The 25,165-nt window shown below is 41.9% G+C and overlaps 1 protein-coding gene across 3 annotated transcripts in view; it reads left to right on the top strand.

Annotated features, from left to right (window-relative positions):
* Positions 1-23,932, top strand: part of SEMA6A (semaphorin 6A) — a 115,620-nt gene extending 91,688 nt beyond the window's left edge. For all 3 annotated transcript variants that reach the window (XM_075136352.1, XM_075136351.1, XM_075136350.1), the window contains one exon: positions 22,385-23,932. In XM_075136352.1, the coding sequence (XP_074992453.1) occupies positions 22,385-23,574 (1,190 nt within the window). In that variant the 3' untranslated portion in view covers positions 23,575-23,932. The remainder of the gene's footprint in view (positions 1-22,384) is intronic.
* Positions 23,933-25,165: the final 1,233 nt, after the last annotated feature.

Here is a 25,165-nt window from a genome sequence, read left to right as displayed (position 1 = left end):
ACTTGATCTCCCCCGTTGTCTGGCAGAGAAAGATCCGTGGCTTCCCATTGTTCTTAAGGGACCACTTTTATATTGCCTTGTTGTCTGAATTCCTAGGGCAGCACAGCAGATTTCGGCTAATTTCACGTTGTTTCTGTCTCTCGACAACAGACAACTGAAGGTCTGCTCTAGTTTAACCATTGAAGTAAAACTGACACTAGTCCTAGCCACTGGGCCTAAGTCCCACTGCCTTCAGTGAGACCTGAGCATCAAATACCTTTGCTAGTGTGGGCTGAGGAGGTCATCAGCGTATTTTAAAAGATACAGAGGTGACTGCTAGTGGAGAGAGATTCTGTGTTGCGTTTTTAAAGCACCAAAAGGTTAGGATTTAGGTGTTGTTTGACAGTGCTCAGCCCTGGGCTGAAGCACACTTGGGTCTAATACAAGTGACAGCCCTGTCATTTGGCCTCCAGTCCCCCTTTGCTATACATACGGAGAATCAGGCAGAGAATTACCTAAATTTGCCACTTAAATGTGCTTAGAGAAGGAGCTTTCCTCCACTGTAAGGATGGTGGTGCCCCCTCATTCCATCTTGGCCCTCCATCATTCTCCCAGCTCCTTTTAATCTGCGTCTCAAAGAGGTTAAAATGGTTCCTTTGTAAATAGGGGACTTAGGTTCAAATAGCTCCACTGCCGAGAGAGATCTTCTCCAGGGTGTTCTTGGATTGCTTCTTTCAATCTCTTCTTTGTTGAAGATGTTTCGCTCTGTATGGACTAATTAAGTACTCAGTCGGCCAGGGGGAGGATGGGTATGACCAAAACTCACTTGCTGAGTGGTTAGGGCACTCACCAGGGGCAAGAACACACATAAGCTTCAGTCCTTTCTGCTATGAATACTTGATATAAAACACTTAAAATATTAATTGAAATGTGGATTCCAGTCTCTATTGTTCATGCATTTTACATGAAAAACTCATTAGACAAAAGCATCAGCTGTTCCTGGAGAAGCTACTGGCATGCCAGACCTGCCGCTTTGCGTTGTCTGCCCAAACTAGTAGGTTACTAAATCATACTCGATCCCCTTCGTCTGACGCAGTGAATCTTGAATTCTCTGCATTGGCTGTGAAGACTTTCAGCAGGGGGTAATGAGCACGTTAACATTGCAGAACAATCTTCAGCAGAGCTGCACGAACAGCTGGCGGCAGTCTGGACACAGACTGTGAACTCAGCGCCTGTATTCACAACAGTCCCAGATACGGTGCCTCCCACAGTCCTGGGATATCCTGGATTTCTCACTGAACTCCCCAGGACTGACCTCAAAGAGCCTTCACGGCTAGGAACTGTGGGCATCACCTGGCTGGGCCAACAGAGACAAAGCCTGAAGCACTTTTCCAGCTGAGTGAGCCAGTCAAAGTAGGCAGGAGATGCACTAAAATTTCCTGAGATGCCATGGCGAACATTAATCTAAAGCCTTGTCTTTTAGGCTTGATGGCAGGAAATGGAATATGAAGATCGGAATTCCCTCAGGCAGAGGATGCGAACTTGTCTCCCACCTCCCAGCAATGAGCTTTTCCTATAAAAAAGGGAAAAACTGTCATTTGCTCTTCTTCCTTCAGCTGGATTTTAGAAGTGGCCCCTGTTCGAACAATTTTTTTCAGAGTTTGATCCTGTAGACATTCTGGGAGAATGACTGCAAATCCAAAGCAAAAAAATTAATTTCTAGAACCTGCTCAGGCTTACATGTGAGTTAAGCACAGAACTCTTCTGCACCCTGCAGACCCATGGGCAGAGGAAGAATTTCAGGCAGCTGCAATACTCAAACTCAAAACCATAACTTAGGGTGCAAGGAACTGAGGGTGCTGAAGAGGAAAGCTCAGATTCCTAATTCATGCTTAAGCTCAGTTTGAGATATCGACCTCATTTTTCTAATTCCCCAGCCCTTGCTCTTCAGCTGTAGAAGGGCAATTCAGAAAAAGTGATTTCTGGGTATCACATATGTAGAGGAGGGAAGGCAAATAAGCCTGCATGCTCTTCTAAAGATGGCATGTGATTTATCTAGCACTCCTCTTTCCTCTCAGCAATAAATTAGTGATAATGCTGACAGCCAAAAAATACGGCTTTTTTCTTTTTCTGTCCAGTCTGTTATTAACATCTGGTATTCAAAATGCTTGAGGTGAGACGACATTTCTTAGAAAATCCAGTGTTCCCTCTTCTGTAAGTAAGTGGTATCTTTCTCTCCTCCACGTGAGAGAAGGGGATGACATTAAGCAAATTTGATGAGGAAGGAAGGAAGAGATCCTTGAACCCAGCTCTTCTGCTGGCGTCAGACAGGGGAGCGGTGTCAGAAACCACCAATAGTGGAAGATCTGGCCCTTTATGTACCCAGAGGAATGTGGAGACCTGTATGCATTGTAATGGCACTATTTGTTATGTGTGGATCCCTACTTCACAAATCTTTTGAGAAGCAGTGCTTAATAGATGGAAAGCTAGCTCTTAAAAGCATCTTGTATGCCAGTAGCAGCTTCCAGAAGAGCATGCAATGAAAATATTAATAAATGTGTAGCTGTTGGATTCTAATCATTTTCACTTCAATTCACTGACTGATGAGGTGGCTTACATTCAATAGTTCCCTCCCCAGGGAGTGATGGTTACCAGAGAGCCTTATTAGCACTTGACAGGGTCATTTAAATATCTTGCATTCTTTGGTGCCTAATTATGAATATTGACAAAGCTGGAAGCAGTCTACACACAATCAAAACAATGGCGGCAGAGGTGACCGCATGGTTGTTTACCATTACCATCTACTTGTGTGTTGTTACTCCTTGCCTTGCCCAGTCAGAGCCGATTGGCTCCAAAATTACTATTGATTTGTTTTAAAAGGGCAAAGGAAAGAGTTCTTACACAAAATTAAATCAGAAAATGTTACGCTTACTATCCTTTTACCAAGATTTTGTTTTCACTTTTGCTGTAATTTCTTTTACTTTCACACATTCACAGAGAAAAAATATTCTCTTTTTTTTTTTTTAACATTTTCACTTTGTTTTGCAAGGTGCTTTGTGGTGTTTTTCATTGGTTGTGTCTAATCCTTTGGACAGTGTTTTCTTTCTTTTCCTGTGCTTACAAATTACTTCGTACTGATTGTACTAATTGTACAGAATCCACTTGCTGCTTTCTTTTCTGTAACACGGGTGCTTTGATGATGTCACATCCATCCATATGCTTCACTTTTAATTCAGTGCAGGCATCTTGGGGAATATCTGTGGGGGCGTGAAGAGGGGGTTCTTTAAAAAGGTTGACTCATGGGAATGTGACATTTCTGTGCCACAGCTTTAGTAGCTAAATATACTCTGGGATTGTTGTTTCTGAGCTACATCACATTTCTTGCCAAGATGAAAATGTGTAGTGCAAGCCATAGAGTGGGACCTATGCGTTGCCATCACACTGGCATTTTCATCTTGGCCATTAAGGAATCTGCCCTTCCTATTGCAGAACCAAAAAAAAAAAGATCAGCTCTGATTGGGCAAACTGCACCCTTCTTTCCTCTTCTCCTCCGACTCCTCCCCAGGAAAAAAAAAAAAAGAAAAAGAAAAAAAACATGTTCTAGAGTATGTTTATGTTTTGTTTCCTTGCTGTGTTTTAGTGTTAATTTAATTGTGTGTTTCTCACCTTTGCCGAAACAGTTTCCCTAACCTCGCCATCTAACTTCCCCCCTGCTGCCATTGTACTTGGTCTCCCTCCCTCTGCAGTTGTGATGCTCCTCCTGTGGAGCACTCCAAGGCTTTATCCTCTACACCCCAGTAGTGCTGTAGTGCTGTGTCTCTCTGTAGTCCTACTAACGAAGGGGGGAGTAGATACGTGCTGATCGTAGAGAGGCCTACGTGAAGAAAACAAAGTGATTTTCTTCAGGAATAGCTGGTCTTGCCCCTCATTACCCCGCTGCCCTTCTCTGCTGCCTCCTGTCCTTCCTACCTCCCTTCAGAAATGCTTCATGCCTTTCAAGTCCTGGGTTCATTAGCACAAATGCAGCCAACTGCTCAGTCTTCTCACTCGTTCCCTAAGTGCCTGGAGCTTGCCTTATAATCACAGTGTTGATAAATTGGTTGCAAATTCAGCTTGTGATTTTGTGGTCCTGCTACAGCTTCTTCTCCACAGCATTCAGGTGGAAGTGGCTGAGCTGGGCACTGAATGACAAAAGTGTAGCATTCCTGTTATCAGGCTTAGTATTTGTATTCTTACCTGTCTCAATACTCATTAAGTGAAGATTATGAGGTGGTACCTCCTTTCCTTAACAAGTCTTTTGTCGATATCCAAGTAACAATGATAAAAAGCTGATTAGAAGCAGGATGTGTTGGACACAGTTTACAGAGCTAAGAGTTGCTGGTGTATTTGGATCTCAAGAACGCTCCTGTAGATACAGTATCTAGTAGAACCTATTATTTTATAGATTGTAAAATCTATATTGGTATTATTAATAACTGCAGCCCTTCCTCTGGTGCAGAATAAGATATCATTAGCAATAGTCAGCTCCTCTATTTGGAGAGGGCTGTGCTATTGGGGAGCCCAAGGGCTGTTCATTTCAACACCTGACTCCAGAAGGTATTTCATACTGTACACAAGTGTCAGTGTTACTAAATTTTACTGTGATTATTGCTACTTGAAAGATTTGCCAAGTGCTGACAATGCTTGTCTTCCGGGGAGTCTGCAAATGTTCAGGCATATTCTGCTGCAGTGAGACAGAATTATATGAAACTTTTCAGGTACAGTTATGATAAAAAATTTTAAGTGCTGATTTAACAATATACTTTACAAGTAGACATGAAATGAGAGGAAAAAAAATCTGTGGCAAAGCAAAGCTTTGGACTCTTTTGCATAAATTAAACAACTGGTGTTCATCATGGGAGGGCTGAGTTTTGCACCAGGAAGAACATTTGCAGAGTATGTTTTTAGACAAAAATGTTGTTATATGCTAATATGTGCAAAGATCTAAAAGATTCAAAGCTTGTTTTATCAGAGGAAGCAGGGAGAAGTTGTTATCATCCTGCTGGCATTTTGTAGTAATTCAGAAGAGGATTTAAAGTGACACAAAATTTGTCAAAACTTATCCTTTGAGTCAGTGTTTACAGGTCTGAGGGGGAGGGCTTGGATTTTCAAGGTGAAGCAAATACTCTGTATTTGATCTGTATCATCGTCCTGGTCCTGTCGGAAGGAACTGACTGATCGTAAAAAAAGTGTTAGGCTAGTGGGAGAAGGAGTTGCACCATAGTCAGTTCTGCCTGGACAGGGCTCGGGAAGAGCTATAAACTCAAAGCATGTGTGCCTGGAGGAAGCTACACATTGCTTTTCTTTCCCATGTCTCAAACCATTGTACGCACAAACATAAAGCAGATTGCAAGTACTTTGCAGTTCACTAACAGTTTCAGGTGCTGAAGAAACAATGAAGATCGCATCAGACAGGATCCTTCGCTTACTACACTTCTAAGTCTTTTGCCCACAGTCTAGTAAAAGAGTGATGTGAGAAAGGGTGTAGGGAATTTGCCCTCATTCTGTCTATGAGTGTGTAGCATTTGGCTCAGATTTGAAGTGAGAGATGTGGTTACTCGGAGCTGTAGTGCTTCACAAAGGGATTTCACCTACACAAGACAAGGTGACATGGGACAGTCCATTTAAACTTTTACAGATCCACATCTAGATTAAAGCCTACTTACTTTTCCCATTAGGATTTAAACAGAGGTTGTTTGGATGATCTGTGCTAAATGCTAAACAAAGCTTTATAGGTTTTTTTTCTAAAATGTTCTTAGGTAAATTAGCATCAACTTACTGTAAACATCTCTGTTTCTTGGGGGGGGGGCTTATTTACAATTGTCACATATACCAGCTGCTTGGGTGAAATACTAAAAAAATCTTTTTTTTTTAAACAAGCAAACAACCAACCAACCCTATATTTGTCTAGAATGGCTTTAATGAATAACTTGCCAAGGAACTGAATGTCTTGGAGACTAATCATGCCATACCTGTTGTAGAGCACCGTTTTAGAGCACTCCCTTATCAGATAAATACCAGAAAGCTATTGTTAGCAGTTAAATGGGACCAAAGTTCTCAGCAGAGTTTTTAATGGCCAGATACCTCTGTCACCAGACCAGGCTAATAACTAGCAAATGTGCCAGAAGATTGACGAGCTTACCACACTGGAGTGGCTGGTATCCTGCACCAGAGGGCTGTGCAGTCAGGATTACGGGAACACACCAGACTTGTCCAGAGGAATGACACTGATTCTACCTCTGTTCTGTCTTACATGTATGAGCTGTCTGCTCCCAGGGCTAGAGACAGCTAATCATCTTAGATTTCATCCTCAAGTTCAAACAGTGGCAGTAGAAAACTAGATGCTAATTAATAAAATGGAAATTGTATATAAAATTGATGAAAGAAGAATGCTGGAAGGATGTTTCTGACAACAGACTTTCTTCAAACTTGTTTTCATCGTGCTGAGAACAAGAGCAAAGAGACAGAGAGGAGACAAAGCATGCAGAAAAGATGACAGAAACAGTCCCTGGGCAGGGCCACATCCTTAAGCCAATTTTAATAAAAAATGGGGATTGTAATAGAATACAGGGCAGTGATTTAATGTGTGACTAAATCTTCATTTCAAACCTTACATAAAAAGCCCCAACTCATTTAGTCACGGATTTTCTATAGTAACCTTCTGAAAGTGTAAGGAGAGGAACAGTTTTCACTGCAAAAGATAGGCAAGCATGAGGAAATCAAAATAATGGAGGGCGTATATTCCAACATACACCAACTGCCTGTGCCATACCTAAAGAAATGCCTATACCTTGACACTGGCACTAAATTAAAATTTTCCGAAATCAAAATGTTTCTATGTTTCGCTAACAGTACGGATTTCAGATTTAACTAGCAGAAGTGGAAACATGAGTAGCAAGATTAGAACCAGGCTATTTAGTAGCCAAAAAAAAGACATCATTGGTAGTAGAAGAGATTGTGTTGATGTGCAACTCGTGGTTATGAAAATCATCAACAGAGCTTTTGTTTCTAAATGTCCCCAAATTACTGGCTCCCACAAATAAAAGAAGGGTGAAGTTTAAAATAGAGCTCATCAAATGTCAACTGTGGCTGCAGGAAACAGCAGGTGTCCTTGACCTGTAATTGTCCCCCTGCATAGATTTAAAGTCAGGCTACCCATTTCCAGGCTGCAATGAGTAGTAGAAGCCTGTCTTACTAAAACAGGGAAAAACTGTCATTGCCCCAGGACCTTGATCTGCTTTTTCAATAAAAGAGGCCACGTCTAATTTGTCAAGGCAGCTGCTCAGGGTTCAGGGCATTAGAGCTATTGTGTGATGGACTAGATCCCCAGCTGCATTCATCCACAGTCACCCGGTGAGGACAGCTCGGTGGAGGAACACAGACTGCCTCGTGCTCTTGTTTGACCCTTGTAGCACTGACATATTTATCAAGAGCTGGGAATTCGCTGTAGGGTATGCTGGCCCCACAGGGCCACTGCTCTATCTGGAAATAGCAAAGCATAATTGGCGGACAGGATGTTAAGTAACAGCAAGTTTCATTTCTGTGGTGTTTATATTGAATATAGGGAGACGTTGTGCCACACAAAGATGCCGAATTGGGAGGGCAACCTAGCTGTTTAAATAAGAGATTTCTGCAACTGCTTTGAAATTTGAAGGGATTTAAGAGCAGAAAATCTAGTAGCTGAAAGACACTTAAAGTACCTTTTGGTGTTAGTTAATGCCAGTGTACAATTAAAATGTCAATATGCTGTTAAAGGTATTTGAATAATTCATTTTTCTCATATAGTGTGTGCCTAGTTTCAATAATTGTATTAATTAATAGGTAAAATGGCCTGTAGTAATTTTACAACGACCTAAACATTGACAATCCTGGTGCAGAGCACTTTTAATATGATCTGTAGACCGAACTGTTTAATTACATGCCTCTGTACAAAACACCACCTACATTCTTCTCATATAGATAACCTTTTAGTGAATGGTATCAACATCCCTTTCAGTATGTAGGAAGGATCCTGACTGACTCTCTTCCTTTTTTTCTTAGTTTTCTTTAAGACTGTAAAAAAGGCGAGCTGGTGAGCAGGATGAGCTGGTGCTTACAGATTAACAGCATGCAGTTAATTAAAAAAAGAAAAACCTGGAGAGGGCATAATTTAGATTTTGCCATATTAATTTTATTGAACATTAAATACAGATAACAAATGTCATCACATTTGGAAAGTAGTCATTCCTATGAATATCCTTAGTTTAGTCAGGTGTTTAGACAGGTGTTACTTCAAGCTCTTTAATAGTCATTCAGTGAGACACTATAGTCTCTGGTATCCGATTACTGTTGCTATGACTTTTGCTAGATTTTAATCATGTGTTCTAAGATTTTCTGTGCCAGTAGCTGAGAAGGAGGATAGCAAAAAATACGTTGTTATTCTCATATTACAAAAAAGAGTCTTAAGGGCATTTTATTGAGAAGTTTTGAAGCAGATAGTGCAAATTTACCGTTATATCAAAAATGTGCATCCTGACATCCCTGTGAGGGAAAAAAGAGCTTCATTGGCCAAGCTGTAATTTTTTGAAAAAATCTCAGTTCCTCATACCCAGAAGAGACTTGTCACAGTTAGACAACTAAATACACAGACAACTCCACGTACATTGAGCATTGGTGCTGTGACTGATAAGCACTTTAACCACCAGCTGATAGCCTGACAGCTCTCCCTGCCCCAGCAGATCAGAATAAGTCAGAGTCCCTGCTAAAGTAGATTTTAACAGCTCCATTGGCATTAGAAGAGCTTAGGGCAGTTTATAGAGAAGTTGCTCAGGAAGCATTAAGAGTCATTTCTGCCACAGCTGTACAATACAGCAAACATTTGGAAATGGCTAACAGCACATTCATCACCAACTTTGTGTTGGCTAGGAAGAATACCTGTAATATTCTGAAATAGTGAGTCCCAATGGGTAACCTCCAGACCAGTTCCAGCCTCCCACGTCTACCAAAGTGGTTAGCCCTGGATATTAAACTGTAGTTCTCCCACCAGCAACCAAAGATTGCTATCTTCTGTGAAATAAAATCTCAGATGAAGGTGCAGCTTGATAGCATTGTCACAACTGGGCATAAACTAGACAGTTCTTTCATATGCCCAACAAGGATTTTTTTAATTGGAAAATAACACCAGCTGCATGCTGTCAATAATATGCCATCTTGTTCATGCTCCATTCCATCTTACCCACAATTGTGATAGAAAATAAAAGAACAGCTGTTAAAAAAAACTGGGGGAAGCAGGCACATTTTTAAAGCCCTACAAAGCTACTGTTATTCACTATCATGTTCTTGTAGAAAGAAACAGAGGGGGTTTTTTGGAGAGCCTGAAAGATCTGCAATTACTAAACACAAACAGTATCAGCACAGACAGGGAATTTAAGCGTGCACAGAAACACCTCCTGAACAGCAGCAGACCAAAGCCTTCATTAAAATAATTCCAAAACTCTTTTGAGAAGCATGTATTTTCCAGGTGTTTCCTTATACTTTAAATCAGAAAACTATACTGAATTCCTGTTTGGAAGTAAGCAGGGTGAGTGAGACAGAAGCCATAATGCCGGGTAAACACTGAGTACCGCTTGTTTTTAAAGAAGCTAACAGAAGTGGTCTTGTCATGTGGTGCAGAAAAGGCCATTGGTAGTTTCTTTGAGCTTGTGGTCAGCACTGGAGAAACTTAATTCCTGCCACCAGCTTATAGCTCCCATCAAACTGTTCAACAATCCTCCATGTGTATTCGTTGCTGAATGAGTCCCAATCAGAGGCTCTCAAAGGAGGGCACAGAGCAGGAGTGCCCTCTGTCCCTTCTTCTGCCTGCTCGCCCCACAGAACCTCTTGCATTCACCACAGAGCCTGCCCAGAGGTTTGGGCAATCACAGCTCATAATAAAGAACATAAAGAGCACTGCTCTTTTTTTGCAGATAGCGTTCAGCTTTATGGCTACAAAACACTAGTCTCTATTCAGTGTCTTAAAGAGGTCTTACAGTCCTGCAGCACTTTATATGCTTTTTGTCTAAATATGACCAAGCTACAGGCAATGACCTGAGGCATTCATCCAGTAAGACCAATTAATTTTCCATACCCAGGGGGATTTGTATATCTCAGAGTACCATTCTCACTCATTGGACTAGATTACTAATATCAAATCAGTGGGTACTTTCACATACCCAGCATGAAGACCTGGAAAGACAATACAGTTTCTCTCTACTTGCTCATGGCAAGACAACTTGATAACATCAGCTGTGCTTCCCTGAAAGGTTTGGTCTCACTGTGTTTAGAAAGGAGAAAAGAAAATAAATTTATATTACTGAGAGAAAAGAGATTATGATAAAATTTGTTAGGGTCCCAATGCTAGGAAAAAAATAAGGTTTTAACCTCTCACATGGAAATTTGTGTATCTGTAGATCTGTAAACGTATCTTAAGAACTAGTCTACAGATATGAAAAAAGCCAGTCACGTTCCTTGTTATAGCACCTACCTTCATGTTGATTGCTGTGCAAGCTGCCTGGTTTGCTTGCAGCAGTGGAAAGTATTGGCTTAAAGAAAGAGCATGAGCAGAAACTGAACAAACACTACAGTAAATCCAGAAAATGGAGATTTGATCCAGTACCAGAACTGAGTAGAAGGCTGGGAGAGTTGTATTACAGAAACACTGCTGCTTGTGAGATGTGTGATAAAGCAAATATACAGGTACGTCTGCCTGGCCTGTTGCTGGACAGTCAAGAGGGTGTCTGGATGGGCTTTAAATGTATGTTGGAGAAGACACTGGTTTGCACACACTGCTGTGGATAGGTTGCTGCTGGCCCCAGGGCAGCTTTCTTGGAGCTGGGTCAGGTACCTGCTTGCTAAAGTATGTCCTCTGAGATGAAGCTACAGGTTCACCTCATCCAGGGAAGCAGACTGGCTGGAGTAGTCACTGAGCACATTAAAAAATGCACAGACAGGAAACATCAACAAAGTTATGGCATCAAAGTGTAAATGTACATGCTGTGCCTGCAAGGTGGGGAGGTGATAAAAAAGTAGGTCAAAAAATAACTAAATAACTAAGTAGGTCAAAAAATAACTATAAATTTGACAGAGAGAAAAATGTATGAAGGAAGCCACACTGGAGATAGAAAATGAAATAAGTGAGAGAGAGATGATAGCAGCAGGACAAGAAGTCCATCAGGGAAATGCTGTTTTTTACCTCAGGATGTGGCTGGAGTAACCCTGCTTGCTTTACTGGAGATACTGTGGATTCAACTGAATGTAAGTGAGAGGAAAGAAGGCTTCTGATATTTATATTGGAAGAGTATGAGATACAGAAAAAGAACTAGCAGTAAAATTAGTCTTGCTGACTGTTATGGCCAGTGTTTCAAACTCATCATAATTCCTCAGTCACTTAATGTATTCAAAGGCAGATGAGGCTATGGGACCGCCATACGGAGGAAATGATAAACCTAACATCAGACGTGAATAAGCTATTTTTTGCCTACAGCACCAGCCCTGCAAATATTTCTAGAAGATGCTTCTTCTACTGATCACTGGGGGCATGTTTTAATTCTTAAGTCCAGGTCTTTTGACTACACCTGCAGTGTTCATGAATGTGGGAAAAATGAAGAGTTAATCCACAGAGTTTGCTTTCTGTCACAAAATATACAGTGCTGGCATTTTAATGACAGAAGAGGTTTCATCCTCTCTCTGTGTAAGAGCAGACCTAACGTGGGGTCCAGCCATGTTCCTAACGTGCACCAGCAACCCAGCTGTGGGCAGGAGGACTATCCCTAAGAAATACAGTCTGTGTGCATGAGTAAACGTTGGCTTGGTCACATAGTTGTTCAACAGTTTAATAATCATTTCCAGGGACCTGATGGAACAGGATATATAGGGTACAGTCTTATTATTTAAATGTCTTGCATGTTTAATAGATGGCTCCTTTGTTAGTTCAGCTGTAATGTGTTCAGTCACACTAGTAGCTCAAAACTAGCATTTCCATTTTTGTGTCTTTAAAGAAGATCAGAGCTGATGAGGAAACGATTTTTGCTTTTAGGTCGTATGCAGTGTTTGAAATTTAACCCCAGTTCTTCCATAAGGCTGCTTTGAGCTTCAGCCTGCTAAGCAGAGCTGCTTATGTTGACATTCAGCAAACTTCACTTTTCCCTGTTGTGCAGAAAGGCCATAGTTCAAAACAGGCTGTAAAAAAGGAGAGGAAAAGCCACAGAATTTCTCAGTGACAGCTTCTCTTTCCTTGACACTGTTCATAAAAACTGCTTCCAGAAAGGCACTGGGCTGCCCAGAATGCATAATGCCCACAGCAGGAAAAAAAATAAAAATACAGCATTTGTTGTGTGCCACCAGAGGAGCTCCATGCAGTGAAATGGGAACTGTGAAGATGAGAGATTCACTTTGCAGGCTAAAACAACTTCTCTGGAGCCCTGAAATCAATCTGGGTGGAGAACGGATTGAGAACAGCCCTGCTGAATAGGACTTGGGGGTATTGGTTGACAAGAAGCTCAACATGATCCAGAAACGTGCACTTGCAGCCCAGAAGACCATCCGTATCCTGGGCTGCATCAAAAGAAGCGTGGCCAGCAGGTCGAGGGAGGTGATTCTGCCCCTCTACTCTGCTCTGGTGAGACCCCACCTGCAGTGGCCAGCTCTGGGGTCCCCAGTACAAGAAAGACATGGACCTGTTGGAGCGGGTCCAGAGGAGGGCCACAAAAATGATCAGGGGGATGGAACATCTCTCCTACGAAGACAGGATGAGAGAGTTGGGGGTCGTTCAGCCTGGAGAAGGCTCCAGGAAGACCTTATAGCAGCCTTTTGGTACTTAAAGGGGGCTTATAACAAAGCTGGAGAGGGACTTTTTACAAGGGTATGTAGTGATAGGACAAGGGGTAACAGCTTTAAACTGAAAGAGGGTAGATTTAGATTAGATATAGGGAGGAAATTCTTCACTATGAGGATGGTGAAGCACTGGAACAGGTTGCCCAGAGAAGTTGTGGATGCCCCATCTCTGGAAGTGTTCAACGCCAGGTTGGATGGGGCTTTGAGCAACCTGGTCTAGTGGAAGGTGTCCCTGTCCATAGCAGGGGGGTTTGGAACTAGCTGATTTTTAAAGTCTTTCCAACCCAAACCATTCTATGATTCTATGATTCATATTCAGCCAAATATATGTAAATCTGGTTTAACCCAGCTGTGAAAGATCCCCTGAAGTAAACTAATAAAGAGCAGCTGGATATGTTTAAGCTCATCCCAGGCATAGTAGAAAGGTCCCAGAATGTGCACTGAGCTTTTTTTACGTCATTAGAGGAAACGCAGCAGACTTTAAAGGAAACGTGTGTTTTAAGAGGCAAAGCAGCATAAAGTTTGCCTCTGCTGAGACAAGCTACAGAAGAATTAATTTTCCTTGACATTTGGATTTTATACAACTTGTTTTAACTACCATGAATGCCTGTGTTTTACTTTTTTGAAGGACCTGCTACGTCTGCTTATTCCCTATCACACAGAGGCATCTAAAATTATCATTGCTCACTGGGAAAGGATGAGAGGTGAAGGAAAGTACTGAAAATCAGGAAAGTGCAAAATAATCAGCCACTGTATGCCACCTGCCAGTGAGAGAAAGGTCAAGCATTTTCTAGAGCAAGAGCTGGCCTTGAGCCTAGCCACTGGGACAAATAAAATTGGGCTGGCTTCAGGACTGTAATGACATTCATCATTATATTACAGATCCAGGAGGTTGTGTATCTCAAATCTTCTCCCATACCTGCAAACTTAATAAACTGGTTTATTTACAGAGATACTGCTTAGAAGTGACACATTTAAAAAAGCTCTAAGAACTTGCTATTCCAGTCCTTTTCAGGTCTGCTTCCCCTTTGTTTCAGTGGGGGTGGGAGTTGTCTGAGCATGAATTTGCTGGTTCAAATCTTGTAATTTCCATCTATAGCAATCCCTTTCTAATTTCTCAAAACTCACAAGTGTGGTCATGGTGTAGGTTTTGTATGGCTACTGTGGCATGCAGAAAAATCGGATTGCAGGCTCATAATTGAACTAAAAACAGGTAATTGAAATCCGTTCTGAAAATGTTGCTTCAAGACTCACAGGTTATCTCATATGGACATGGCAGAGTCATTTCTCTCACCATTCTTGCTTAATTTATCCAGCTTAAAAAAAATACAAGAATGAAAATTCTCCATCCTTCCATTGAGAGCAAAGCCACCTGTTGATCTCCCCTCTTTTAGTAAGTTACAACCATCTTTTTTCTATAGAGACTCACGTCGACAGTCATGCATCAAAAGTGGAGAGAAGTGATATAATTTGGACTATTTGAAAGGAGAAATAAAACCACCCTTAGAGATCATTAGATGAACCTTTCCTGGAGGGATTGCTTCTGAAATAGGTCTGATTAAGGGCCACTGACAGAGGCCACTATGGCTGATTTGATTGTTTAGATCCTTTTCAAGGCTTTGTTACATGTTACTTCAGGCACGTTATATATTGATTTTCTTTTCATAGTTTTGAAGTACGATTTCTCCTCATACCGCTAATGATCCCCAGGCCTCTTGTAACTGAAGGTTTTTTTCTTTACCAAACTCATTCTTCTCTCCAAGCGCATGCATCCTCTTTTCGTTTGCTGGATGTCTTCGACTGCTAGCTTGGGCAACTGGCTTTGAGAGCCGTAGGGCAGAATCTGGGGGGAGATGGAGTGCTCTTCTCAGCACAGTCATGCAAAACTTACAGTTGCAGACCTTTACAAATCAACAATACAGCTTTACTGCGAGGGGAGGGAAAAAAAGCATTTGCCAGCAGCTTTAACTATGAATGTTTGAGCTGTTTTTTTCCAGCTGGTGACACCGAGAGTCCAGAAAAATGAATACGGGGTAGAATTGCACTGAGTCAGCAGAACAAGTCCTTGCAGCCAGAAGGAAGATGAAGGAAAAAGCTTACTTACTGTTTTCAACAAAGCAGTTCCAATAAAGTGGCGAACATCAAATCATTGAGATTATAATGTGGCTTTTTTATGTCAAACCTTGAAATTATTCGTCAAGGAAAACAATGAGATAAGATCTCAGAAATGCATGGTGGACTCTGGTCATTCCTGAATTTGCTATCACTTTAAATTGGGGTGTCCAGTCTAGATACATCTGAATTTTTTTTATTCCTGTTGCTGGTTAAAAAGGAAGAAGAAAGCTTGTTAATACCTGCAGGGATTTTCCAGGCTGAAATAGTCTTTTAGCAGCATGAGACTGCCTGTAAACACAGTTCTAACACCTGGAGACACATGTTGAAAACCTATTCAGTGGTATTTAAAAAAGATATTCCGAAGCCCATAAAACCTCCATTCATAATCAGTCTATACCAGCGTTTCTTGCAAGTCTGAGCAGAGGGAGACGTACATCAGACAGAGAAGCTTGCACTGAAGAATGAAATTAACTGCACGGTTTTCCCCTTAAATACAACAGTCAAGAAATCATGGTGCCTTTCTGGAACAATGACTTGTTCTGTGGAAAGTCTCAGGTGATTTTGTAGGTGTTGGAGGTGGAAGTGGGCTCATTCCCATTTAGCTAGAGAGGTGAAGTTTAAGACAGCAACGACACTCACTCCCTGACTGCTGTTAATGTGTGGTCTAGACGTAAATATTACCTTATTCCCTCATAGTTATTCCCCCACTTTCCTGCCAAAACATCATTCATTTTCCACCTCTGTGTTTCAGTTTTGTGTGTGCCACCATTTTCGGCTATTACTTTAGCATCTGTTGCAGGCAACTTTGGAAAGCTAAACAATGACAGCTCCTTGCAGAGGTGATCACAGAGCCTTCTTGGTGGACATGGCATGTGGTCAGGGGTACACCTCTCACAGCCGTACATCATTTGTGGGACAGAGGTGTCTTTGTGTCCACACTACAACTAACTGTAGTGCTCGAACTGAAAGCGTTATTTTTGGTGACAGGTAACTAGGTTATTCACACACAGGTACTTGTAGTTATGGGACCAGGTATTGCTCTCTGCCCTGCTCTTGTTATTCTCACTGACTTCAGCTTGGTTGTGAAAGAAGGCAGCGTCCAGACTATTGTATCACTAAAACAGCCTCACATTAAGCTATTCAAACTGGGAAGTAGTTTGTTGTTTGTCTTCATTCATCAAGCAATTGTGAGGGTTACAAGCTGGAATTTCAGTTTGTACTCACTGCGAAGCCTACGCCAGAACCTAGACCTAGAGGAATGTGACTGTAAGGCTCTTCTTCATGTTCTGCCATCCCTGTCCCTGATCACAGATAAGACAAAGAAATTTAGGCTTTATCGTGGGATCTTTCTTTTTATACTGTACATGCTAAAAGGACACAGCTCTTTTGCTGGGCCTGTGGAGTTGAGGTCTCCTTTCTGCAGATGCCTGTTAATTGCTGTTCTCCTGAGACAGACACCTTACTTCAGATCTCTTTCCAGGTAGACCTTTGATCAACACTTTTCAACTGCAGCTTTTCAGCAGGTTTTAGCTCACTTTCATTTGCTTTTGAGAAATTAAGTCAAAGACTTTGCAGAAGTCAAAAGGTATCATACTTAATGTTTCCCCATAAAAAGTAAGCCATTTATCCTGTCAAAAAAGGAAGTTTGTCTGGTTTAATGTAATTTATTCTTCGCAAATTTGCTTTGACCTTTTTTTTTTTATAATTACTTTATCATCCTTTGCATGCTCATAAAATTGATTGTTTAATCACTTGTTGTAGTGTCATTCCCATTCTAAAAATTGGACTGGCAGGTCTGTCGTTTGCTAGGTCCTCCCTTTGGCTCATCTCAAAGGCAGGTAATATGCTTGTCCTTTTCCAGAGCTCTTGATGCTCATACTTCCTCCAGCGTTCTCCAAGGTACTGCACAGTGTCTAGAAATTGCTTTGGCTAGCTCCTTAAGCAGTCAGGGACAAACTCCTTTAGGCAACTTGAAAACATCTACATTATCTAAATATTTTTACCTCTTCTCTCTGTTCTGGTCGACATTTATTCCCTGACGTTTTTACATTTCTGATCACAGATCAGAGTCGGGGTTTTTGCTGAAAAGCAGAGCAGAAGAAGGAGTAAATGCTTCAGTCTCCGTGTCTTTCCTTACCTGTCCTCTTTTATTGAAGTTTGTTGTACTAATATTCATTATTCTTATTCAGCTATGCTCATGCCAGGTATTCTTTAGAATGATGAACTCTATACCTTTGTGATTATTTCATCCTAATTACATTTCTGCCCTCGGAAGTTCTTTCCTGTTAGAATTAGAAGGAGCAGAACATGCCCAGAATAGCTTCATCAGCATTTTTATACTTTCAACACTCTGCACATCTTGCTTTAACTTGTTTTTTAGCAGATATAGAGGTACAGTCCTAACCCCTGAATACTTTTGTTAATTGGTGAAAAGAAGCAGCCTCATCTTCTTTCTGCTTATGATGACCTATTGTACAGTAGATCTATATCATTGTATCACCTCTGGTCTTTTCTTTTCTCTCTTATTTTCACCCAGAGACATTCAACAAGTCTGCTTCTCACCTTTTCCAGAACTTTAGAAAAAGTATATGTATTATTGACATAAAATTTAACGTCTCCTTGCTTTTTCCCCAACTACCTTTGGTCAACAAGCTAGATCAATACTCTACTCATGTGATTTATCCAAGCACTAGCTCATTTCAGATTTGAAACACTTTGAAGGCTTGGAAACTTCTTCCTAAATGTCTTCTTAACCAACTAGCCAGCCAACACTGTGTACCTTACTACAAGCTCTCCTGGAAGAAAGAATGAATTATGTATAGCAGAATAATACAATACCATATCAGGTATTCTCTCTCATTAGATGAGTAAGAAGAGGTGATTTTGCATGTTCCAGATTGTTACAGTACAGGGCACACTGACTGAGAAAATGAATGGTGATGTTAGGAGATGCAGACAAAAGGACATAGGATGAAATTACAGAAAGTTAGTGGAGGAGGAAGGATCAGGTTGTCTATGGGAATCAGAATGGCCATGAAAAGTGAAGGATATCAGGTGACCAGCCTGGCTCTTTTAGTAGCCAGAAATAATAGTACATCATATGTGGGAAGACCCTGAAGTCATAAGCCCAGTTCTGATTTGCAAGGGACAGAGCTTGACATAACTGGAAGACTTCAGGGAGATAGATAAGTGTCAGCATGTTTGTGGCATTAGCGACATGTAAGGTCTGATCCTTGAGGGTGCAAATATTTAACCTTGTCTACGTCTTTGAAGCTTTTTCAGTTTTACTACTATTTTTACCACCAGACCCCTCCCAAGCATAATGTTAATACAGGTAATTCTGTCAACAATATCCCAGCAAAGAACAGCTGGTTATTATCCATGGTGATATGTCTCCATGTACTACAGAAAACAGTCAGGAGTATGGATGAGCAGTTCAGACCACATAAAATTAAATAAGCAATGTATTTTCACATTTGGAAAGAACATATTGCAAACAGGAAAAGTGCTAGACATAATATTTTAAAAGTAAAAGTACTTAATTTAGAATAATTGCTTTGTTATTAAATATAAGATAAAAATAATTTAGTGATATTTTTATCTACCATATTTTGTCTGGTTCCATAGCATTTTATGCAGCCAGCCCAGTCAGTTTTCCAGTACAAAATGTCTTAGAAGGATGTCAGTTAATATATAGCTATAAGACTTTTCAATAGCAGATATTTCCTCAAAGCTGGGAGCCCAAATGCTTTACTTGAGTTTCAAAAATGTAGGCCTTACATTTTTCTGATTATTTTCTCCATTTATTTTAATTCTTTGAATAATGAGTGCTAATGCATGATGCTGGACTGGGCTTGGGGACTGTGGTGTTCTTTAAGAACTGCAGGATAGGTAAAAGCGCACACAATGCAGTCTGTAAAGGGGCACAAACACTGTCCTGTCTGTTTGCTTTCAAACAGGCTTGTTTTGGGGACATAGTTGGGATCACACACTTGCTTATTCATCCTAGTCTGTGAAGGCAGTTATTACTGATGCTAGGGGTTTGAGATGTTGATTGACGACGACTGCAATTATCAGCCTATTTCATATTAGATTCTCCCCCACTGTGGTCATGGCAGTAGGATGCTGAACGTTCCTCATACTTTTTCATTACTTAATTGTATCTATTTCATAAACATTAATGCAGGTCAGATCTTGCCCATCTTATTTCATTTAAGTTAAAGTTGTTGGAATTCTTACATAACTAAAGACACATGGATGTGATCCATGATAAAAAATAAATTATATCATTAACCTGACATTGTGCTCAGAGAAGATCCACATGCCTAGAGCAAAGCCACTAACGTTAAATATCTTTTAAGTTGAGTATAGAAAACATAGTAAACATCAAGAAGGTTTGAGCTCAAGAGGAACTGGCTGGAATCAGGCTGTTTTAAGATCCTCATAAAATTTCTGCTGATAAAACACCTGCAGCGTGAGCAACATGGTTTCAGCTGCCCCTTTAGAACACATGGTCACTCAGTCTGAACTGTGTGGTAATTTTGTAACGTGAGTTGAATGATTCAATATCCGTTGGTAATGTAAAACTGAAGATTCCATGTTGCTTTTGTATGCAGTGATGCAGGTTTGTGCTTAAGCCTATCATTCTCAGAGTAGGACTTAGCCTAAAGCAGAAGGCTGAGGGTGGAGAACAACCTCACTTAGCTAGCCACGTAGGCATGGACGTGAGCTTTGAGCCGTTCCCTCGCATCCTGTCACCGGACACCTGAGAGAGAGATCAGCACTTCCCTCTCCACTCCCCATCGTGAGGAACTTTTAGATAACAGTGAGGTGTCCTCTAAGCTGAACAAACCAAGTATCTTCAGCTGCTCTTCATCAGTCATGCCCTGGTGTTTTCGCCATCTTTGTTGCCCTCTTTTGGACACATTCTAATACTTTTGTACGGTTGGCTCTTTTGGCCACCAGGCACATTGTTGACTCGTATTGAGCTTACCATCAACCAAAACCACCAGATCCCTTTCTGCAGGCCTGCACTCCAGCTTCTGGTCCCCCAGTCTATACATAAAATGATACTAAGTTAGTAAGGCATGACTTTCCCTTCATGAACCCATGCTGACTTTGTAGGTGTTTACACCCTTAGGTAGGCACTGAGCAGGGATTTTGAGTCTTTTTATGCAAAAAACATTGGATTTTTAAGTGCTCAAAGGGGCATATCGCTGAGAAGTTTGTGCATGGAAGGTGTCCGTGAAATTAGGCTTCTAAAGTTGACGATTTTCCTAACTTCACACTCAGCAATGCATTTCTGGATAAGATTTAACACTTCCCTGACCATCCTTCCCACCCATTTAAGACTCTCTATTTCTGATTCTTCAGTTAATGACCGCAGACAGTTTTACAAGTGTAAATAAAATTGGTCTCAGAAGGCTGCAGAGTCTAGCATAGTAAATATCAGCAGGTGTAAGGTCCACAGAAGACCCAACACCTTTGCAGTGAAATGTAGTTACTGCTGACCATGCCATAATCACTAGACTGTGCTTCTGGTCTATACACAGCAGTTTTGTATGTGGATTTAAATTACAGGGGTAGGTTCTACCACCTCTTGTTAAGTGCTGATGACAAAGAATAGAAAAATCTGCCTCTTAAAAAGCTGCTAGGCTTTAAAAGAAGGTTCTCTTAGAAACACTTAATTTGAAGATTGTTTCTAATTATATATTGCTTTCTGAGATTTACTTTCCTCCCCTTACTTTTTTACTATTAAGACATTTATATGAATGCAGGATCTTATTTTCTTAAGCGATCATCTGCTTTTGCTATTTATTCTCCTAGTGAAATCATAATCCTCTATTTGTCATAGAACAATAATTTCTGTGGCACCAGCTGTGATGTCACATGCAGGGGCTTATGATTTGAAGAGCTGTTTTGAGTTTAAATATAAAGTTCCTATCTTGTAAGCAAATATCCCTTGTCCACCTAAATGCTGCAGTCAAATGGGGACAAAAAATATATGCTATAGAAGCAATACTATACCTAGCCAGAATACTTATCAAATGTTTCTGTGCAATAGTGGCAATTTTTCAATGCTGAGGAGTTTGCTGAGAGTATTTTGCATTTGCTTCTAATTCTGGGCCACTAATACCTTGTCTGCCGTATGCATGAAGAGACATTATTCTAGAAGGAGTTGATTTACAACATGAAAGTTTTGTATCTTCACGACATCTCAGGAGAGCCTTAAAGGTACATTTCCTGTCATGTTGTCTCTCCTGTAATAAGGACAAGGATTACATTTTCTTAAGAGTATGTGGAGTTTTTAATGCCCTGGCACTTGGACCCTCTCTGGAGAAAGAGGTGGGAGAGACGTTCCTTCAGCTCCTTGTCAGGCTGTGGCTGCTCCTTGTTAAGCACTAAGAACAAAACCAGAAATGAAAAAAAGCGAACTAGAGGCTCTGTGCTTGTGTTGCATTAGTGCTGCTGGCTTGGTGCCCAACTATGTCAGAAAAAACGACTTTCTTCAGAAATTCAGGGTATTGATTAATGGTTATTAGGGACTTCAGATGGAGAAGGCGCACTCTGCCAAAGATGCCTTCTCTGACAGCGGGCCCTCGCTTGGGGGGCAAGTAAGATTTGACAATGATCTTTGTCCACAAGATGAGGCCCTCAGAGTCAGGGCTTTCAGCTGAGAAAACATAGGCTTCAGCACAGAGGTCGACCTATTCATGTGTTCAGAATAGGAGAGAGCTTTTAAAATTAAAATAGCAGGGCATCTAGCAGGCTCAATAGATTTCAACACTGTGCTCTATCTTTCATAGTTATTTAAGCATCCTCCTGAAGCTCAGGCATGTGACACTGACTTTTAAAACACATGACAGAGATAACAGAATGACGAGCAGAGAAAGAAGCCTTAAACAATGTGGGATGCACTTCTCTGGTATTTGCAGAGCTTCTGTCTCCTCTTTTCCTTTTACAGGTTTTTCAATGTGAATGGTTTACGCTAGTAAAAATAAGACGGTATTAGCTGAGGAGAGGTCGGATGGAGGGAGGGGAGGAATAAGCACTATGTCAGAGGAGGAGAAATAATAGCCCTGACCTGCTGAAGTCAGCGTGAGCTGCCCAGGGCCAGGATTTCAAACCGATTGCACCTGCCCTGCAAGTAAATTCTCTCTCCCCTCCTGAACTTTGTGGTCTTCAACTCCAGATCTGAAAGCTGTACTGACAGCCCAAGGCTGCAAATAACAAGATGTAACTGGCAGGTACAGTATGTCTCCAAATTTGAGCAAGTTGATGAAAAATCACCTTGCAAAACACAAACAAACCTCCTAGGGCGTGCCTTTGAACAAAGTAGTTAATGATAAGTAGCTTTTCCCTGTCGTTAGTTTGTTTAACCACTCTATGCTGTTTATTGCAGGAGTGATTCGTGAGAGTTACCTGAAGGGTCATGATCAGCTGGTGCCGGTCACCCTGTTGGCCATTGCTGTCATTCTTGCTTTTGTCATGGGGGCCGTCTTTTCGGGAATCATAGTGTACTGCATCTGCGACCATCGCCGCAGAGACGTGGCTGTTGTGCAGAGGAAGGAGAAGGAGCTGACCCACTCCCGCCGTGGCTCCATGAGCAGCGTTACCAAGCTCAGTGGCCTCTTTGGGGATGCTCAGTCCAAGGAGCCAAAGCCTGAAGCTATCCTCACGCCTCTAATGCACAATGGCAAGCTGGCTACCCCAGGCAGCACTGCCAAGATGCTAATCAAAGCTGACCAGCACCATCTGGACCTGGCCGCCCTGCCAACCCCTGAGTCCACCCCAACCCTGCAACAGAAGAGAAAACCCAGCCGTGGCAGCAGGGAATGGGAGAGAAACCAGAACCTCATCAATGCCTGCACAAAAGATATCCCCCCGATGGCCTCGCCTGTGATCCCAACCGACCTGCCGCTCAGGGCTTCTCCTAGCCACATTCCCAGTGTTGTGGTCCTGCCCATAGCCCAGCAAGGCTACCAGCACGAGTACGTTGACCAGCCAAAAATGAGCGATGGGGCTCAGATGTCTGGGGAGGACCAGAATGCCACCCTTGAGTACAAAACTATCAAGGACCATCTCAGTAGCAAAAGCCCCAGCCATGGGGTTAACCTGGTGGAAAATCTCGACAGCATGCCACCAAAAGTACCCCAGCGGGAAGCTTCTCTCGGGCCCCCGAGCGCCTCGCTGTCGCAGAGTGGCCTGGGCAAGCGGCTGGAGATGCACTCTTCTGCTTACAGCGTGGACTACAAGAGAAGCTACCCTACAAACTCACTCACGAGAAGTCACCAGACGTCGACTCTCAAAAGAAACAACACTAACTCCTCTAACTCGTCCCACCTCTCCCGCAATCAGAGCTTTGGCCGGGGCGACAACCCGCCACCGGCCCCGCAGCGAGTGGACTCAATACAAGTCCACGCTGCTCAGGCACAGGCTGTGACTGTATCTCGGCAGCCGAGTCTCACCACCTACAACTCACTGACGAGGTCAGGGTTGAAACGCACGCCCTCGCTAAAGCCAGACGTACCTCCCAAACCTTCCTTTGCTCCGCTCTCCACGTCCATGAAGCCCAACGATGCGTGTACATAATCAGAGTGGGGTGGGTGAGGGGGAGGACAGCAATTAAGCAGAGGTTGCCCTTGAAAGCCAGTGTTCTGCAACCGTTACCACTCGCTCCTCTGAGAAGATGGTTGTTGCAAGCTGAAGATGTGTTGGATTTCTGCTCTCTGGGAAAAGTGGAATATTTTTTTAAACCCGAGCCATATGACCCATGGTTGAAGGTTTGCAATTGCAGGACTCGCCCCCACAACCCGCCAGTTCTTTGCTCAAAAGACTAACCCTCCATCACAAACATTGAGCCAAAAGCACACAGGTGAAAGATGACTGTGACATTTCACCCCGCTCCCCAGCTGCACAGCGCATTCCTAAACTGGGAAAGAGTGCTCTGAAAAGCAAAACAAATAATTACAAAAACAAACAAATCAAAAAAGAAAAAAAAAAGAAAAAAAAGAATCCATTGATAAAGCTAACTCTGACTTAACAATGGCAGAAGTTTACTACGTGCAGGTACTGTGAAATGATGCCCATCAGTGTTACAACCATTTGGTTACAGCAGTTAAATGCCGTGTTGGGCAAACTATGTCATAGGTTTCTGCTACCCTTCTCTTTTAATGAATAACACGTGACTGTTAACGCAAGTAACTCCTCTTTATTTATTGTTCAACTTTTGTTTTTCCTAAGGAAATTACTTCTGCATATCATCTTGTGAGCAGCTCTTCAGAAGTACCTTGAAAGTTATACCTATTTAACGTGAAACCCATTAACTGGAGTAATTAAAACTCTTTTATTTTTCCAATGAATTCACTGAGTTAGATAAGTTGGAGCTGGAATTCTGAACTTTGTGCCTGGACTGCCTGATTAGCTGAAAAAAAAGGGGATATCTATTTAAGTCTCTCAGCTAATTAGCTGGCTGGGCCTCTGACCTAAGACAGCAACAAACAAATACCGCAAGTTCATAATTTCTAACGCAACTGCAAGAGAAACTCTTAAAAGCCGCACATTTGTGCACCATTGCTATCAACATGGCTTTGTCAGTAGCTAATACTTTCTGTGAAGGCACCAGCTTGTGATGTGCCATCTCATTTCACCTTGCATGTGAGACGGCAAACAAAATCCTCAAACAGTGTGAACTAGTTAATATGCCGGCTGTTACCATGCATAAATTATGGTCTTATCACACGGGTTTTTCGTGGGAATATATCTGTGAATAGCCTGTTTTCTTCCACATGTAAATTTGTGCCTTACACCCTCAGTTGTGTATACTTGTGAGCTGTAGTATGTAAAACCTTTTTCTTTTTCCCCTTTGAGTAATGCAAATATTTATTGATCCTTCCTCCTCCAAGGCCCTTCAAGAACTGGAGTAAAGACATTCAAAGAAGAATGTGGTGGTTATTGTCATAACCCCATGTCCCTCAAGAAATTAGGCTAGCACCATGCCCTCCACTTCAATTTGACTTTCTAGCTGTGCCAAGTCCTCTCTCAAAACCACCCACAAGCAGCGATGCTCCCAAGGCACCATGCTGGGGATTCTGCCTTCCCCCACCTCCCGATCCCCCTTTACCACACGTCAGCGTGGGGATCATTCTCACTGGGCAGCAGGGAAGTGACCAACACCCTTGTC

The sequence above is a fragment of the Calonectris borealis genome, chromosome Z (assembly GCF_964195595.1).
Source record: "Calonectris borealis chromosome Z, bCalBor7.hap1.2, whole genome shotgun sequence".
Lineage (NCBI taxonomy): Eukaryota > Metazoa > Chordata > Aves > Procellariiformes > Procellariidae > Calonectris > Calonectris borealis.
The sequence above is the reverse complement of the archived record's forward strand: the minus strand, read 5'-3'. Positions and strand labels throughout refer to the sequence as shown.